The sequence below is a fragment of the Trichosurus vulpecula genome, chromosome 8 (genome assembly GCF_011100635.1).
Source record: "Trichosurus vulpecula isolate mTriVul1 chromosome 8, mTriVul1.pri, whole genome shotgun sequence".
Classification (NCBI taxonomy): domain Eukaryota; kingdom Metazoa; phylum Chordata; class Mammalia; order Diprotodontia; family Phalangeridae; genus Trichosurus; species Trichosurus vulpecula.
In genome coordinates this window covers 213,004,574-213,022,021 of record NC_050580.1, presented here as the reverse complement: position 1 = coordinate 213,022,021, position 17,448 = coordinate 213,004,574, and the positions used below count along the sequence as shown (strand labels likewise).

Sequence of the window (17,448 nt, the reverse complement as noted above, 5' to 3'; positions counted from 1 at the left end):
TCTACATAATTAGGTCAAACTCATCTGAGTGACTTTCAGACAGGAGCATCGAGAACTCACCATCTACGTAGGGAGTCTCTCTCCTATTTGTACCAAGTGTTGGACATATTTTGACAAATGTGACCCTTGCCTGGGGCACACAAGTGCATTTAGCTGAAACTATGGCACTTGTCTGGGTAGAGGTGGTAACTGAAATCAGAGGCATAAAAGAAGCCAAGGGAAAGAATTTAGAAAGGGAAAATTAACAGTCCAGGGAAAGAACCTTGAGAAATACCAACATGAAGGGCTCAAGAAGATCTGCCATATCAGTGTGCAGCATTTAATACATCTAACCACCCCCTAATTTAGCTTATAAAAAACTAAGAGGACTTCACGTATGGCAGCTAACTAGTTGGTGTCCAGAATTCTCGTATTACTTCACCACCCACCCAAATTCATAGCCTCACATTGCCTGGGTACCACCTACTGAATCCAGTTTTCAATATTTTAGTATATTTTCTAGTGCATTTTATTTTTTCTTTCAAAAGGAACAGATTCATTTATTATTTCAATTTCTTTAATGTTAGGTGGAAACTTAGATGAATTGTCATCAAAAATATAGCAGTTCATCTTTGTAAAAATCTCAAGACTTTACTATTACACCTATTATTAAATCAGAATTTATGTCTTCTATTTTAAAATTATATTAGAACTTTATTGTGGCTTTCTGCTGGCATTAGTGATTAAGACTTCTGAAGATGTTTTAATCTCTCATAGTAAAAAATTTAGATGCCTGAATGTAATACTAAAGGAATAACCTTTCAGATTTTCTTTTGTGTTTGTGTATCATACCTACCACTATGGTAATTAGTTATTTAACAGATATAAGCATCTCTTTTTCAGAACAGGAAGACTGAATGAAAGTTCTCAAGAAAGAATGTGATTCAATTCCATTAACTATATTTCTTGTTAAGACTAGGAGTTAAAAGATAAAATCATAGCTCATATTCTGAAGTCTTAGAATAGAAAAAGGAATACTGTCCTCCCTCCATGCCTCCTTCCCTGGAAGAAAAAAGTGAAGACCAAACCATCTGGCTCCAAGTCCTTTCAGCACCAAGAAAGGGGATGGAAGCAAAAGACAACCTTGACTTCTGATGCTTTCCTCCAAGGATAGGCTAAGAGCCCAAGGAAGGGCAGCCTTTTTTTTTTCTTCAGGCAGCCAAAGCAAAGCTTGCCAGTCTCTTACTACCTAATTTTTAATTCAGTACTCCATAAAATAAAATACTATCTTCCTTGGGATTGATTAAAGTTGCCTGATGAATGCTAGTTATTTATAGATTTCATTAAGTTAGGGCAGTTTTGCTGGGAATGCTGATTTTGGAGATAGAACGTTTGTTATTTCACATCTATGTAATCATTTAACCCCTTTGGGTCTCAGTTTTCTCATATAAAATCAGGAGGGACCAGAGGACCCCAAAGGTCCCCCTCCTTGTTCTAACTCTAAAGCCATATTTCACTTTTATGGTATTAGCATTAACCATATTTCTCAAAGGAAACATGGTGTGAAGTGGTTTGCCAAATCTTTAGATCTCCAGGAGTATAATTTTAGTAGTGGACTGCCTTCATATAACATATAAAGCATGGGGGTGGGGGATGGGACGTACGTGTGTGTGTGTGTGTGTGTGTGTGTAGTGCTTCACAAACCTTATTAAAGTGCTAATATAAAGGTTAGTTGTTAATAAATTTTCTAATTCTGATACTTCCATTTTCAAACCTCTAAACTAAAACCCAGTTCTTTAAAAACTTTTTTAAAACCTAAAGTTGTTTTTTAAATAGCAACTTTTCTTTAAAGGTCTAGGACTTAATACCTTGTTATAAATAACATTCTGGTCATTTAAGATAAATTATAGTTGTCCCATGTTACAGAGTTTAAACTTATGTACTTCAAATTTTCCTATAACAAGTATACTTCTGAGATAACTAAATGTTGTCCATAAATATTATGCAGCAGTAAAAATCTTTTTAAAACCCCCTTCCAAGATGGTTGGCCAAAGGACAAAGTTTTTAAACTTTGAACATTCACAGTATCTGAGAAATGAAGCTTTTAAATTTTCTCAAGACATTTACTACAAATAGAATTGTTATCCAACCCAAATTCAGAAAATATAAGGGGTCACTTAGGAAATAAGTTTTAAAATTACATTACAAACGGGAATACCCTGTAAATTACATAAGCGTAAATAAACAATAGCAAAGGATTTTTATATTCACGCTTTATTAGAAAGTGGAGAAATGATCCCACTTTAAGTCAGTCTTAAAATGGCCCTAAGTATCCTCAGACATATTCTAAACTTTTGCTTTTGTGCAAACAAGGCCAATTGTAGGAGCCAGGTCTTAAAACTTTACTTGAGAGAAGCTAATCTACCAGGTTATTTGAATTTAGTTAAGTATTTATTGAGTTTGCTGTAAACTACATAAATATTCAAAGTCCAGCAGTAGCAAAGTCCACTCTAGCTAAAAAATAGCTATCTTGCACTAAGTTGAAATTTCCAAAATTGGCACGTGTTAATTTGACAGAGTTCAGAGTTTCACTAGCAACTATAAAACAAGTATATTAGTAATATTTCCTACTATATCTAGTAACTATCCATAGGACCAAGAAAAGGGCAGGGCAGCTGAGGAAAAACTTCTAGACTTAACTCCATCTTCACTCCTTTGACATGAGAGAGGCAGAAAAGGGTTAAGTATGATAGGGGTTTTAGATAATACATGATCATGCCATAATCTCTCATTTAAAGTTGTTTTAGTTACAGGAAAGAATAAGCTACTAAAGAAACAGAACTATTTCATCTTTAATTGGACCCTTGTGAGTCAATTTGCCCAAGATTCAAGTAGACTACCTCACATTAATAGTGTGAGACAAAATGAACAAAGTCCTTAAAACCCCTCCAAAGTAGAGATTTTGTTGTAGAGAACAAATGAACTTGCGGATACAAGATAAATTTTTAATAAATTGGTAATCTGTCACTGGGCTAATAATCCACAGGACACTACTTCTACATAGTTTACATGTAAAACATTTTTTTAAAAAAAGTATTGTAGCATTCATTGTTACATATTATCATCATCTGATTCATCATCTTCTTTCAAAGATTCCTGTTTTAAAAAGAAGAATAATCAGTCAGTATTTGAACACTAAAATGCTTCTTAAATAGTCTGTGGTTATGAGGAACACACCCAGAAACAAAAAACCTTAACCTGCAACTATACAACTGATAAAAAGTCAGTATGAAAGAGCAGGGTTTAATGGACCCTATTACACCACCACCACCAATCTGCTTTTGAAGACCATCTCAAGTAATCTATTTCTTGATTATTTCCCATAACATCTATATTCATTTTCAAATCCTCATTTTTTTTACCTAATTCCACCCACAGTTAGAAAACTCCACCTGGCTGAATTTCTACAAAGTGCTTACCTTGGCATATTTCTCTGCTTCTTCTCTTATATCTTTTGGAACAATTTCATGCCTGCCTTTGGTTACTGCAAATTAAGCCATATTTTTAAATTTAAGGATTTTAACTTAAAAGTATGGGTAGTATCATGTTATCTTTATAATTATTAATGTTTAAATGTCTCATACTTGTGTGTTTAAACTGCTCTTAACACCCATTTAAAAATTGAACTATACTGTCAATGTAGGAGGTGCTAGAAAATTATATTGCCATCTCCATGCTGGAGCCTTGCTGAGAAAATCTCCTTCAGAAGAATTCAAAATTATTCTGTTGTTAAAAGTAAAAGACTAGAGAAACTGCATTGTATAAATAGTACTAGACTTGGAAGCAGGAAGGTCACAATCCTTTCTGAAATGTGTATTTGTATTGAATTATGTTGATGATTGCAAAATCCTGAAAAACGATCAGTTTTCAAACCTCACTGTGACATCAACATGTGACAGTTTGAAAAGCTAAAAGTAACAAAACATTGAGTTATCCCAAATGTTATACAGTCTAAGCTCACAAAACAAAAATGTACAAAGGAATATTTATGAAAGGATTTTTACCTTCTCCAACCCAACTGAGCTCCAGTTCAAAAGCTTTGTCCTTAACTTCATCATGGACTATATAGATTCTGGGATGAAAAAAGTAATAAAAATTATCACATAAGTAAGTCAATCCATAACCTGTAGACCAGTCTGCACTGGAAAAAATAGTTTCTTAAGTTACAGGAGAATATTTGAAGACCCCTTAAGTGAGTCACAACGATAACACCACAAGTTTGTGGTTAAATAATTCACAGGACTAAAAACTAAGAGTGAGATGTTGAAAGAACCCCTCAAGAGAATGAACGCATATTATAAATCACCAGCTTGACAAAGAGAATATGAACTTACGAACGAATTCTGAAACACCTACGTTCAAATAGGTCACAACTATAAAAACAAAGGGGTTGCACTAAGGTGACCTCTGAGGTGCCTTTTAGCTCTAAAAGTATAATCCTGAAAATCATCTCTTCTTGGTCTCCCTGATTCCAATCCTCCATCTAACAAATTTACCAAACAATCTAAAGTGCAGGTCATTTTAACTGTTCCTCTTGCCTCTAAGGGTAAAATACAACCTCCCCTGCACAGGAATTAAGGCCTTCTATCATCTGGCTCCAATCCACCTTCTTCAATCTTATTTTATATTACTTCCTCTCCTCCTACTTCATTCTAGCTCAACTATTCCACAAATGGAATTTGTACCTCCTTGCATTTGAAAAAAAAAATCTCTAGCTTTCAGATTATTTATCTTTCTTTATACTCCCCAGCTTTAAGGCTCTTTCCCTCCTCAAACTGCCCTGTTCTTGTAGCCTCCTAATAAACTTTTTATTGTGGAAATTTTTCATGGGCTTGAGACATTTAAAATAAGTTTTCTATCTCATGGAGGCTTCTACTACTGTTTCCATGGCCCAAAGTCTCATGATGCATGAGTATGACAGAGATTTTTTTCCCCTTAAGCCTGAATATGTTTCTAGGGGGAATAAAATAAGACAAGACTAAGACTGGTGATTCAGTGATTAATAACCTGCATAAATAACCTTAATGTGGGGCAGGGAGGAATCAACATTAACTTTCTAAAAGTTACATCAAGAACTAATATCTATTTACCAAACCCAGGCACTAAAAAGTGATGACCTAGTTAGTTGAGAAACTTAATGATGGAAAAATACTTACATTTTTGCAACTTCTTTAACAACATCTCGACAAGTCATTTCTTTCATCTATGAGAAAATGTATAATCAGGAAGGTTGACAGGATAATATGATTATATAAACAACATGTATTTTTAAAAAATCTCTGGGCTTATTAAAGGCATTATTTTATTAGTTTTGTAGATTTTTAAATAAAGGCCAAATAGGCTTTCATTTATTTGCTCAAAGTGACACAATATAGCAAAGGGCTACATTTCTTGATTCCAACACCAATGTTTTCAAGACTATCTGTATTATAATTCGAATGCTGTTAATATCATTACATATAAAAATTGTTATAAGTTAGAATATACCCAAAGTCAAATTTATCAATTTCCTATTCTCAATTCTAGAGTCCAAAAGCTTCTAATATCTCAGCACCTATGCTATCTGTGTTGTCAAGATAATCTAGTTAAAGGAATCCAAGATTTCAGAGTACAGGCTGGGACCAAGCTGAACTCTCCCACCACCACCATTTCACTCCAACTTTAAAATAATGCCTCAAATCAAATTTTGGAGCAATAGAGCCAAGAAAGGCCAGAGGGAGATGTTTTTCCAGCCTAAGACAATTTAGGAGGTCCATATAAGAGATCTTTAACACTAGGATGGATGTGGGTCCCGAATGTGGCCAGAGTACCAGCAGTGGGCCTCGGAGGTGGCCGCAACAGCTTAAGGAGCTCTCAACCCAGAGATGGTAAGGGAGTTGAAGGAGTAGTCAGAAAGGAACTACAGCAGACCCTTTGCTATCACTGGATGCAGCAGGCACTGACTAGCAACTACTGCCCAAAAATAGTTCTGTCAGTTTCAGGACAGAGAAGAGTATCTGTCACAAGAGAGCAGGGGCCCTGATCACAGTTCCAGGGCCAAAAGGAACACTGGTACTTGCAGCTTCAGTGGAACAGGGGCCCTTCTTAGGTAAAGATCAGAGCACAAACTAGGAGAGTAGTGACCACACTTCCCCCAGGATAATACCACCTTGGAAGCACCAAAACCATGCAAACTCTCATAACTAGTTCTGAAAACAGGAGCACAAAAAAATCTAAAGCTTGGCATAGTGCCTCCCCATACCCAGGTGAGCAGAGCCCAATTTAAACATAATGTTCAAAAGAAAAAAGCTAGGAAAATGAGCAAACAATAAAAAAAGAACTTGACCATAACAAGCTACTATAGTGGCAAGGAAGGCCAAGAAATAAACTTAGAAGACAACAATGAGAAAACAGCTAAAAGTTGTAAAGAAGAATTATGACCAATGGAATGAAATCACGAGAAAGAAGAAACAAAAACAAAAAGAGAAAAAAAAAGAGGAGAGCAAACAGTTTGCCTCAATCTGCATTCAGACTCCATAGTTATTTCTCTGGATATAGATAGCTCTCTCCATCATGAGTTCTTACTCTCTTAAAAGCCCTTACAATCTGGCTCCAATCTGCTCTCTCCACAGTTACTAATGATCTCTTAGTTGCCAAATCTAATCTGATGGCCTCTTCTCAATCCTCATTCTGCTTGTGCACTCTGACTCTGTTAATCACTCACTCCTACTTGATACTCTTCTCTCTAGGTTTTCGGGACACCACTCTTCCAGTTTTCTATCTGACTGCTCCTTCTCAGTCTCCTTTGATGGATCTTCATCCAGATCACTCCCGCTAATCATAGGTATCCCTCAAGGTTCTGATCTGTCCTGGCCCTCTTCTCCTTCTGTATTACTTCATTTGGTAATCTCATCAGCTCCCTCGGATTTAATTACCATCTCTATGCTGATAATTCTCAAATCTACCTATCCTGCCCTAATCTCTGCTCACTTCCAAACTTGCACCTCCAACTACCTTTCAGACATATTGAAATGAATGTCCAGTAAACATCTTAAATTAAATATATACAAAACTCTAAATCCTCCCCCACTCCTGCCTTCCATGCTCTCAGTCCTACAGGCTCACAACCTAGAAGTCATTCTGGATTCCTCACTCCCCTATCCAAATCTGCTGCCAAGACCTTTCACCTTTGCAACATCTCTTGAATAAGCCCCCTTCTCTCCTCTGACTCAGGCCCTCATTACCTCATGCCTGGATTACTGCAATAGCCTGCTGGTAAGTCAGCCTGCCTCAAGTCTCTCCCCAATCCAAAACATCTTCCATTCAGCCAATAAATTCCAGTGGTTTACTATTGCCTCCAGAAGCAAATATGAAATCTTCTTTTTGGCATTCAAAACCCTTCATAACCTAGCCCCCTCCTACTTTTCCAGTCCAGAAATGGAAGAGACTTCAAAGGTCACCTTGGTTCAATTTTCTAATTTTTATAGATGAGGAAGCTGAAGGCCAGTACAGTTAAGCAATTTGCCTGGGATCACACAATGATCTTCAACAGGAACAAGACTCACACAAGACATGTTCTTTTCATAAACTATGTGGTTGTATTTCCAATGGCCTGGGATTCAAAGACCCTCCATTCCTTCCCATGAACACAAAGATGGGGCCTATGAGTGAAGAATGGCTGGTAAAATGCTGGCAGTTGTGGCTATGTGATGGGTAAAGGCAATTATAAAGATAACACACAAACTATGGCCAGGACCTCGCTGAACTGTTTTGTTGTTATGGCCTCTAAGTAAAACTGATTTATTCAAAGTCTGAACAGTGATTGCATATAGCTTATGCTATTATATTCAATGCAGCACATCTGCCCTACTCCTGGGATTATATTGGAAGCTGGAAAAATCACCTAATCCAACGTTACCCTTCACTTCATGAATTAAGAAATACAGGTCCAGAAAGGAAATGTAACTTGCTCACAGTTACACAGGTGTACATATAATTAAGTGCCAGAGCCAACAATGGAGAACCTGGGGGTATGACTCCAAGTTGGATGTGAAATATGGTGCTGATAAACCAAGATCTATTTTATAATTTTTTTTTAAACTACTTCTACCATTGCATTAGTTTAATCCTGTTTTACTTATTGGCTATTGCTTTAGTTAAGCATTTGAATAGAATAACATTAGAATGCTTGAGTATGTGTATTCCATCATTAATAATCACAATAACAATGATAAAAGCTAACATTTATATAGCACTGTAAGGTTTACAAAGAACTTTACAAATACTCTCTCATTATATCTTCACAACCACCCTAGGAGATAGATGTCACCACTCTCCTAACTTTATAGATAAGGAAACTGAGGCAGACAGAAGTTAAGTGACTTGCCCAGGATCACAAAGCTAGTTTATGTCTAAGGTTCCATTTGCACTCAGGTCTTCTTGACTCCAGTTCTAGGCTCTATCCTCTGATACACTTAGCTTCCTTAATTCTTAATGAAGGAAAGAGGAGCACTGTTGGAGGAATAACTGCAGTACAGGGAAAAATATGCCCGAATGTGGCATAGCATAAAAAATCTGGAGTCAGAATATCTGGGTTAGAACATACTGGCTTTGCTACTTTTTTATATGTATGCTCTTTAGAATTGCTTGACCTCTCAACTTGTTTCCTCATCTCTAGTGGGAAAAAAAAAAGAGGAAGTGGTTGAAAAGGAAATTCTCTTTAGATATACCAAAGTAGTATGCCTTTCCCTACACTGCACTCTACCTTGTATATTACCCCCACCCCCCAAAAATAATAATCAAAGATAAGGTACTTTAAAAAAGCCAAAACTCCAGTTTTTCAGGTTCTAGTTACCACTGAATTAAAAGTCCTCTTCTATTCCAAAGAAAACACAATCATGGCTCTCAACTTCAATAATTTGAAAAACAAAAACAAAAGCCACCCTTTGGCTTTATGACCAAAAAAAAATAAAAATCTGAAGTGCCTTCAAAAATGCCTGAAATCAGATAAGAGCTTTCTTAAAGTCTAATAATAAGTATTATGTAGCAGATGCTCTCAGGTTGTGTTTGACAAATGAGAATTGATAATACTCTTAAAAGTGAATAAAACATGAGTTTAACAGTGACAATTCAATGAAGGTTCAAAAATCTTTACAGTTATAGTCATTATAAGGATAAATTTGATTTAGAGATTTTTTTACTTGCATGTAGGAAAATTGTCATAGCTGTCTCTTGTAGAACGTTCACATAGGCTCTTTGACTCCTGCTACTATAAGAGTCTCTGGAACTATATCTCCCAAGAAGGGAGCAATCAATTCAATTACTTATGGGACCAGGTTGGAGCCTGCCGGAAACCCTGGTTATATGCAAAGCCACAAAGGAGCCTGAAAAAAACCATAAATTAGTTTGTCCTGAATGGTATTAATAACCAACCAACCAGAACAAAGTCATTCCCTTACTGGGGAATAATGATAACTGGATTTCTATTGTCCCTCCGTAACCTATTTTTATAGGATGGCTTCCTCATGACACACACAAGACTACACCAGAGATAAGATATAAAGAATACTTCAAAGAACCAAATCAAAGCTCCTATGCCATTTCTTCTTTATTACTATTTATCTAATTATCGAAGGAATGTTGTATTAACCAATGGGGTTAATTTACATTAGTAGTTTGGAATTGGGAAAAAGGTAAAAAACAAGGGCCTAACCTTGGGTAAAAAGGTTCAGGTTCAAACCCCAAGTTGGAGTTTCAGTTTTAGAAACAGACTTGGTAGCTATAGCTTATTTTTAAAACCATCTAGTCTTATTTCTGCAAATGTTATATCTTGAGAAATAAAGGTGCTGACAAAAAAGAATCCTTGGAACAGAGACCCACAAACCAGATTTGGACATTAGCAATAAAAACCCAAAAGGGAACTAGCCCCCAATATGCAAGTTCAATAAGAACAGGACAATAGAAGACCCTGCTTCCCAAAAACTTGGACTATGCCAATGACATAACAATAAACAGGACTAGGTAACACTTTTACACTATTTAATCTAGACCTCAAGGCATGGAGTAAGTGTAAGATGGGAAAATGACATTCTAAGTACAGCAAAAGACATGTTCACGGTGGTAATGAAGGAAACACCCAGCAGGTTGTTGTAGAAGGGGCTGATAAGTTTGAGCCATATTTAGAAAGGCTAGAAAGTCCTACAGACAATGGTGAAATTAAGCCCAATAAGTTGTTTGAAGATAATAGAAAAAAATGTATACTATATTTTTATTTTAGAACACTGAGTGTCTCCCTATTTCTTTCAGGCTGTAAAGTTCCTTGAGGGCTCAGTACAACACTAACCAGCAAAGAAGCTTTGGCCTAAGACAAACCCAGGGCCTACATGAACATAACTATGACACACTTTTCACGCGAATAAAGGCAGATCTAAATAAATGGAAAAATATCAGTTGCTCATGGTTAGGCCGAGCTAATATAATAAAAATGACAGTTTTACCTAAATTAATCTATCTGTTCAGTGCCATAACAATCGAACTACCAAAAAATTATTTTACTGAGCTGGACAAAATAATAACAAAATTCATCTGGAAAAACAAGAGGTCTAGAATATCTAGGGTATTAATGAAAAGAAATGCTAGAGAAGGTGGCCTAGCCATACCAGATATTAAACTGTACTACAGAGCAGCAGTCATCAAAACTACCTGGTACTGGCTAAGAAACAGGGGTGTGGATCAGTGGAATAGGATAGGTACACAAGATGAAGAAGTCAACAACTATAGCAATCTACTCTTTGATAAACCCAAAGAGGCCAGCTTCTGGGCTAAGAATTCACTATTTCACAAAAACTGCTGGGAACACTGGAAAATGGTAGGGCAGAAACTGGGCATAGACCAATATCTTACACCATATACCAAAATAAAGTCAAAATGGGTTCATGATCTAGGAGTAAAAGCTGATACTATAAGTAATTTGGGAGAGCAAGGAATAGTTTACTTACCAGATTTATGGAAAAGAATTCATGACCCAACAAGAGATAGAGAGCATTACAAAATGCAAAATGGGTAATCTTGATGATGTTAAATTGAAAGGTTTTTGTACAAAAAAAGCCAATGCAACAAAAATTAGGAGGGAAGCAGAAAATTGGGAGAAAATCTTTGCAACTAGTATCTCTGATAAAGGCCTCATTTCTAAAATATACAGGGAACTGAGCCAAATATATAGGAATACAAGCCATTCCCCAATTGAGAAATGGTCAAAGGATATGAACGGGCAGTTTTCAGAGGAAGAAATTAAAGCTATCTACAGGCATATGAAAAAATGCTCTAAATCACTACTGATTAGAGAAATGCAAATCAAAACAACTCTTAGATACCACATCTCTCTTGTCAGATTGGCTAAAATAACACAACAGGAAAATGATAAATGCTGGAGAGGATGTGGGAAAATCGGAACATTGTTACATTGCTGGTGGAGTTGTGAACTGATCCAGCCATTCTGGAGAGCAATTTGGAACTATGCCCAAAGGGCTATAAATATGTTCATACCCTTTGACCCAGCAATACCACTTCTAGGGTTGTATCCCAAAGCGATCACACAAGCGGGAAAAGGACCCATATGTACAAAAATATTTATAGCGGCTCTTTTTGGGGTAGCTAAGAATTGGAAATCAAAGGGATGCCCATCAATTGGGGAATGGCTGAACAAGCTGTGGTATATGAAGGTAATGGAATACTACGGTGCCATAAGAAATGGGGATGATACGGACTTCGCAACAACCTGGAAAAACCTACACGACATAATGCTGAGTGAGTGGAGCAGAGCCAGGAGAACATTGTACACAACCACAGATATATGGATTCCGTGAGGACCAACCCTGACAGACTTCGCTCTTCTCAGCAGCACAAGGTGCAAGGACAACTCCAGGGGACTCACGATGGAGAATGCTATCTTCATTCAGAGAAAGAACTGTTAAGTTTGAATGCAGATTGAGGCACACTACGTGCTCGTCTTTTTTCTTCTCTTTTGTTTTTGGGGTTTTTTTTTTTTTGGTTCTGTCTCTTCTTTCTCATGATTCATTCCATTGGTCACAATTCTTCTCCGCAACTTGACTAGTGTATACATTAATTCAATGCGAAGTTATACATGGTAGTTACATGAGATTCCATGCCGTCTTGGGGAGGGAGGGGAGAAAATCTGGAACTCAAAATTATGTAGAACCATGTGTGGTAAACTAAAAATAAAAAATATAAAAAAAAAAAGAAGAAGCTTTGGCCTCCCAGGCTTGCTCCTCCTCAGGAAATCTGGTGGCCTCCCCAGTTCTAAGGGCTCAACATAATCATGCCAAACTCAATGCTGACACTGGATGGCCTTAGCTGACAGTGACTCAGAACCCCTGAGGTCAAGGGATGTGCCAAGCCTCAGCCTCTCTGAGGCAGCACAGAAAACGGGGATTAGACCAAGCTATACAGCATTTTAAAATGATACTTTTTTGCATTCTCAAGAATAAAAGTAAGAATCTGTTTTGGCTATGCATATGTTACACTTACATTTTTGTGTGGCTTTTTTTATGGATGCCACTATAGCATCTGATCAACATAAAATAACATTTTAAACATCTTAGGCAATCTTGGTAAGAGAATAACCCAGGACAGACTTTTTTCCCCCACTACACTTGGATACAACCATTGTTATGGCTTTTGGTAAATTAAACATTTATGTAAATTGAGTCCTACCTGGAGTTTCTCTATCTCTGTTTTTGCTGCTTGCCTGGCTTTACCAATGGCACATCCCCAATAACCCTATAAGAACACAAGTAGAATATTAAGAATAATAGTAATATAAATTATTTCTAAGGCAAGAGAAGAATAATGGAAGGTAAAGTATAAAAATGCTTTTGAAATTCTATATATATAATACATATTTTGACATATTTTACATATATCACACAATTTGGAGATGTGCTATGCAGAAATGTGATTAGAATGGATTTGACTAATATGTTTAAGTTGGCCATCTGTATTTCCTTTATAGTTCATCTACAATCAATTAAAATATTTACTTTTTGGAGGGCAGCTAAATGGCACAGTGAGTAGAGCACCAGCCGTGGAGTCAGGGGAACCTGAGTTCAAATCCGGCCTCAGACACTTGACACACTTACTAGCTGTGTGTGAGCTTGGGCAAGTCACTTAACCCCAATTGCCCTGCCTTCCCCCCTCCAAAAGAAAAAACAAAATATTTACTTCTTTGAATTAAGTTAAATTTCTTATTCTGAAGATGCTATACCCTTAAAATGAAATTTTTCAAAGAAAAAAAAATAGAGGTGTAACATTTTTGGAAAAGGCCAATTTGGGAATTTGTTTTGCTTGACAATACTTATTTGTTTCAAAGGTCATCATGTCTGTCTACCCTTCCTCTCCCCCTCAAAGAAGGAAGGAAGAAAAGGGGAGCCAAAGTTGTTTTTTTTCTTTTAAAAGAAAAACTGCAAGGCCAATGCCAAAGATATTGGCCAGAATCAGTCCCCCGCTTCCCCCGCCCAAAATGTGCTACTCAAAATTAAATACATGAATAAATGAGAAGAATATACAGGTATACACTAAAAACAAAAACCAAACAAACCTTAACATTCAGTTTTTATACAAGGCAGATAAGAAGAAAAATACCAATTTATATTTGGATCAATATGGTATATTAATTTTTTGAAAAACTATGTTCAAAGATGTGACATTTTATATCACCCATTTTTAAAGCTTTAATGAAATCACATGATCTCCTTCAACATCCCCAATAATCCATTTTCCCACTGTCAAGGGACAGTTTTTATTCTATCCTCATCTTTGGGATGAATGATGCCTATAAACATTTCATGCATTGCATATTGTGTGACAAGATGCAGTAACCATCTAATCTTTGATTTTGAAATCACAAAAGTAAACACAAGAGTTTTAAAAAATATTCTTTACAGAGAGAGTATAAAGAGCTTGCCATTAATTTTTTTTTTTTGCTCTTTTAAAAGCCTTTTCAATAAAATTCCACATCATTAAAGGAAGGCCAGATTTTTAAAACATGAAGTTCAAGCCCCTTTGGAATTACAGCAGAACTTAAAAAATTTTGAGCGCAAGAGGAGTATAAGATAAGGAATAGCTTTAGATTGGCTGGAAGTACTCACACATTTACAAGGCATGGTTATTTGAGGGTGAGAGATTTAGAAATTAAGATGATGCAAAAGACTTACATCTAGTTACCAATAAAAACTTTAAAAAATACTCACATAAGAAACACCTGATGGGTCAATCATATAGAGTTGTGCTCCATCATTCGCACCGTAAGACCCTAACATGAAACTGTGTAAGAATAACAATTACCATAAACATAACACTTACAAAATCATTATGAATAGAAATATGACACTATGATCTAGGTTTCAGTTCCTAAAAGTTTCTGGAAAAGGTTCTTCTAATAGCATCTCACAAATGAAATAGTAAAGATGAGGTAATAGTAGAAATAAAGGGCCTTAAGAAAGATTTCCTTTGGTATCACAACCCACTCTGCTTAAAATTTTTGTAATGTGGCTTTCATCTATCCTTATTATTGAAACCATTTTTTAATGATGCAAATGGCCTAGTCACTTAAATTGGTAGGCTTTTCCCCCACTGTCACTCTCTTTGACCTCTCATTTGATAATTTTTCCTTGCATGACTTCATACAATACTCAAGGCTCTTCACAAACTATTTTTTTAGGTAGTTTCATCTTAAATCTTAACTATCCCCACGCTCTCTATCAAACCCCATAGAATCTGGATTCCATCCCTACCCTTCTACTGAAGAAACTGTTCTATTGTCACTTTCCAAATACTAGACGGCTGTCACTTGTGCATTCCTACCTCTGTACCTTTGCTGACACTGTTCCTTATGCACAGATAATCTGTTCTTCCTCTCTCCCTTGTTACTACTATTTAAAGCCCAACTCAAATACCAAACAAACCTTGTTTCCCTCAGGTCTCACAAAGCATTTTGTTTTTAACATGTCCCTAATGCATTCATATGTCTTCTTTCCTCCTGCCAGACTAAAAACTCCTCCTGTAGTTTTTGTATCTCTCAGTACTAAAATGAGCCTCCTAATGTGGTCTTCCAATCTTATGGATACATTCCAATTTTTTTCTGAATGTTCTTTTCTAGCACCTTGTTTTCACTGCTTGCTCAAAAGTGGCTCATCTAATCATCTAAAAGGCAAGAACTTGGGACATGAATGCACCGCTGGTAGAACTGTGAACTGATCCAACAATTCTGGAGTACAACTTGGAACTGTGCCCAAAGGGCTATAAAACTGGGCATACCCTTTGACCCAGCACCACTACTGGGTTTGTATCCCAAAGAGATTAAAAATAAAAAAAGGTTAAAGGACTTATATGTGCAAAAATATTTGTAGCAGCCCTTTTTGCAGTAGCAAAAAATTAGAAATTGAGGGGATGTTCATCAATTGGGGAATGATTGAACAAGTGGTGGCATATGATTGTGGTGAAATACTATTATGCTTTAAGAAATAAGGAGCAGGATGGTTTCAGAAAAACCCTGGGAAGACTTATATGAAATGATGCAAAGTGAGGTAAGCAGAACCAGGAGAACACTGTACAAAGTAATAGCAATACTGTATGATGATCAACTGTGAATGATTTAGCTATTCCCAGAAATTCAATCTAAGACAATCCCAAGGACTTATGAAAAATACTATCTACCTCCAGAGAAAGAACTGATGGAGTCTGAGTGCAGATCAAAGCATATTTTTTAAAAACTTTATTTTTCTTGGCTTGGGGGGAGGGGAGGAAGGTGAGGGGTCTGTGTTTTCTTTCACAATGTGGCTAACATGGAGGTATATTTTGCATGACAGCATATGTATAATCTATATAAAATCACTTGCCTTCTCAGGAGAGGGGAAGGAAGGAGAATCTGGAACTCAAAATTCTGAAGAATGAAGGTTAAAAATTGTTATAACATATAAAAATTGTTATAACAGGAAAAAATAAAATGTAAAAATTTTCCAAAAAAAAAAGGCAGAGCTGTCTATAATTCTCTGAGTCATGCACTAAGTAGTAATGATTACACTGGCTTACATGTTTTTCAAGAAAAATAGTTAAAACATTAAACTATAAAACACCAATTCCTTATTCTGGCAGATTTAAAGCTAAGGGTAGAAATAAATTACTGTTATTGCAGTCTCCTTCTAATGAGTGATGAATGTACCAGAAGTTGTATGACAGTCTTCATTTGAGATACTAAAAAATATTCTTTAAAGTGTCCAAAGAATCATGGCTCAGGAATCTCAAAGTCTGTGTTTAGACTAGGTAAACTAAAATGAAGATGTTTATCTTTGTCCTGAGGAAGTAGAGGCAGTGTCACATTGGACTGAGTGTATAAGTAAGACCTGTGTTCAAATCCTGACCTTAAAACAAACATTACAGAAGGTTACAATTTGCAATGGCAGAGGGAGTTCACGTGAAATCACAGATGCTTCACATACCCTTGGCCTGAGAAGGCAGTGAAACCTAGATTAAGTCAAAAAACTTTGGAAAATCTAGGACATTATATGGTATGACTTAAGGAGCATCCAGATTCTAGAAAGAACTCCTAAATATCTTCATACACTTAAGAAATTCAATTTAAGTTTTGAGTTGAAAAATATCCCTCTATAAACTCAAGGAGAATTAACCAATGCCATTCACATCTTACTGGACAACCATCGCCAATTCCCTCTTCTATCCCACACTATACTTCAAAACCCCTTATCATTCCCCCATTCTTTCCTTTGTTCCAATTTCTGATGAAATGGCTCTTCTTGCTAAGGTCAACTCCTCCATTTGGGCCCTTAATCCTATCTCATCTTCAATCTGTCCTTATTCATCTATACTTGTTGCCTCTCATATCCTCTCTACTCCAGTCCATCTTCCACCCAAGCTTTCAAAGTTATCTTTCTATTTGGTTAACATGAAAGAAAAAGAAAATGACAAATGCTGGTGGAGAGGTGGAAAAAACAGGACACTTACACCCTGTTGGTGTGAACTGATCCAACCATTCTGGAGAACAATTCAGAACTGTCCAAAAGGCTATAACAATATGCATACCCACTAATACTGCTACTAAGTCTATATCCCTAAGATATGAAAGAAAAGAATAAGGACCCATCTGCACAAAAATATAGCAGCTCTTTTTGTGGTGGCAAAGAACAGAAATGAGGGGATGCCCATCAATTGGGGAATGCCTGGACAAGTTTTAAGATAGAATTGTAATGGAATACTCTCCTGTGCTGTAAAGAATGACAAAGAGGATGATTTCATAGAAACTTGGAAGACTGAGCTGATGTAAAGTGAAATGAGTGGACTAGAACATTATACATGATAACAGCACTACTTTAACAGTAATCAACTGTGAAAGACTTA

At 36.4% G+C, this 17,448-nt stretch overlaps 1 protein-coding gene across 1 annotated transcript in view; it reads right to left on the bottom strand.

The window, feature by feature from the left end:
• Positions 1-2,237: 2,237 nt before the first annotated feature.
• PSMA3 (proteasome 20S subunit alpha 3) overlaps positions 2,238-17,448 on the bottom strand; it is a 33,704-nt gene continuing 18,493 nt past the window's right edge. The window contains exons 6-11 of the mRNA XM_036735561.1: positions 14,286-14,358; positions 12,751-12,816; positions 5,196-5,242; positions 4,044-4,111; positions 3,459-3,523; positions 2,238-3,135 (exon numbers count right to left, since the gene is read on the bottom strand). Coding sequence (XP_036591456.1) covers positions 3,091-3,135; positions 3,459-3,523; positions 4,044-4,111; positions 5,196-5,242; positions 12,751-12,816; positions 14,286-14,358 — 364 coding nt within the window. The 3' untranslated portion in view covers positions 2,238-3,090. The remainder of the gene's footprint in view (positions 3,136-3,458; positions 3,524-4,043; positions 4,112-5,195; positions 5,243-12,750; positions 12,817-14,285; positions 14,359-17,448) is intronic.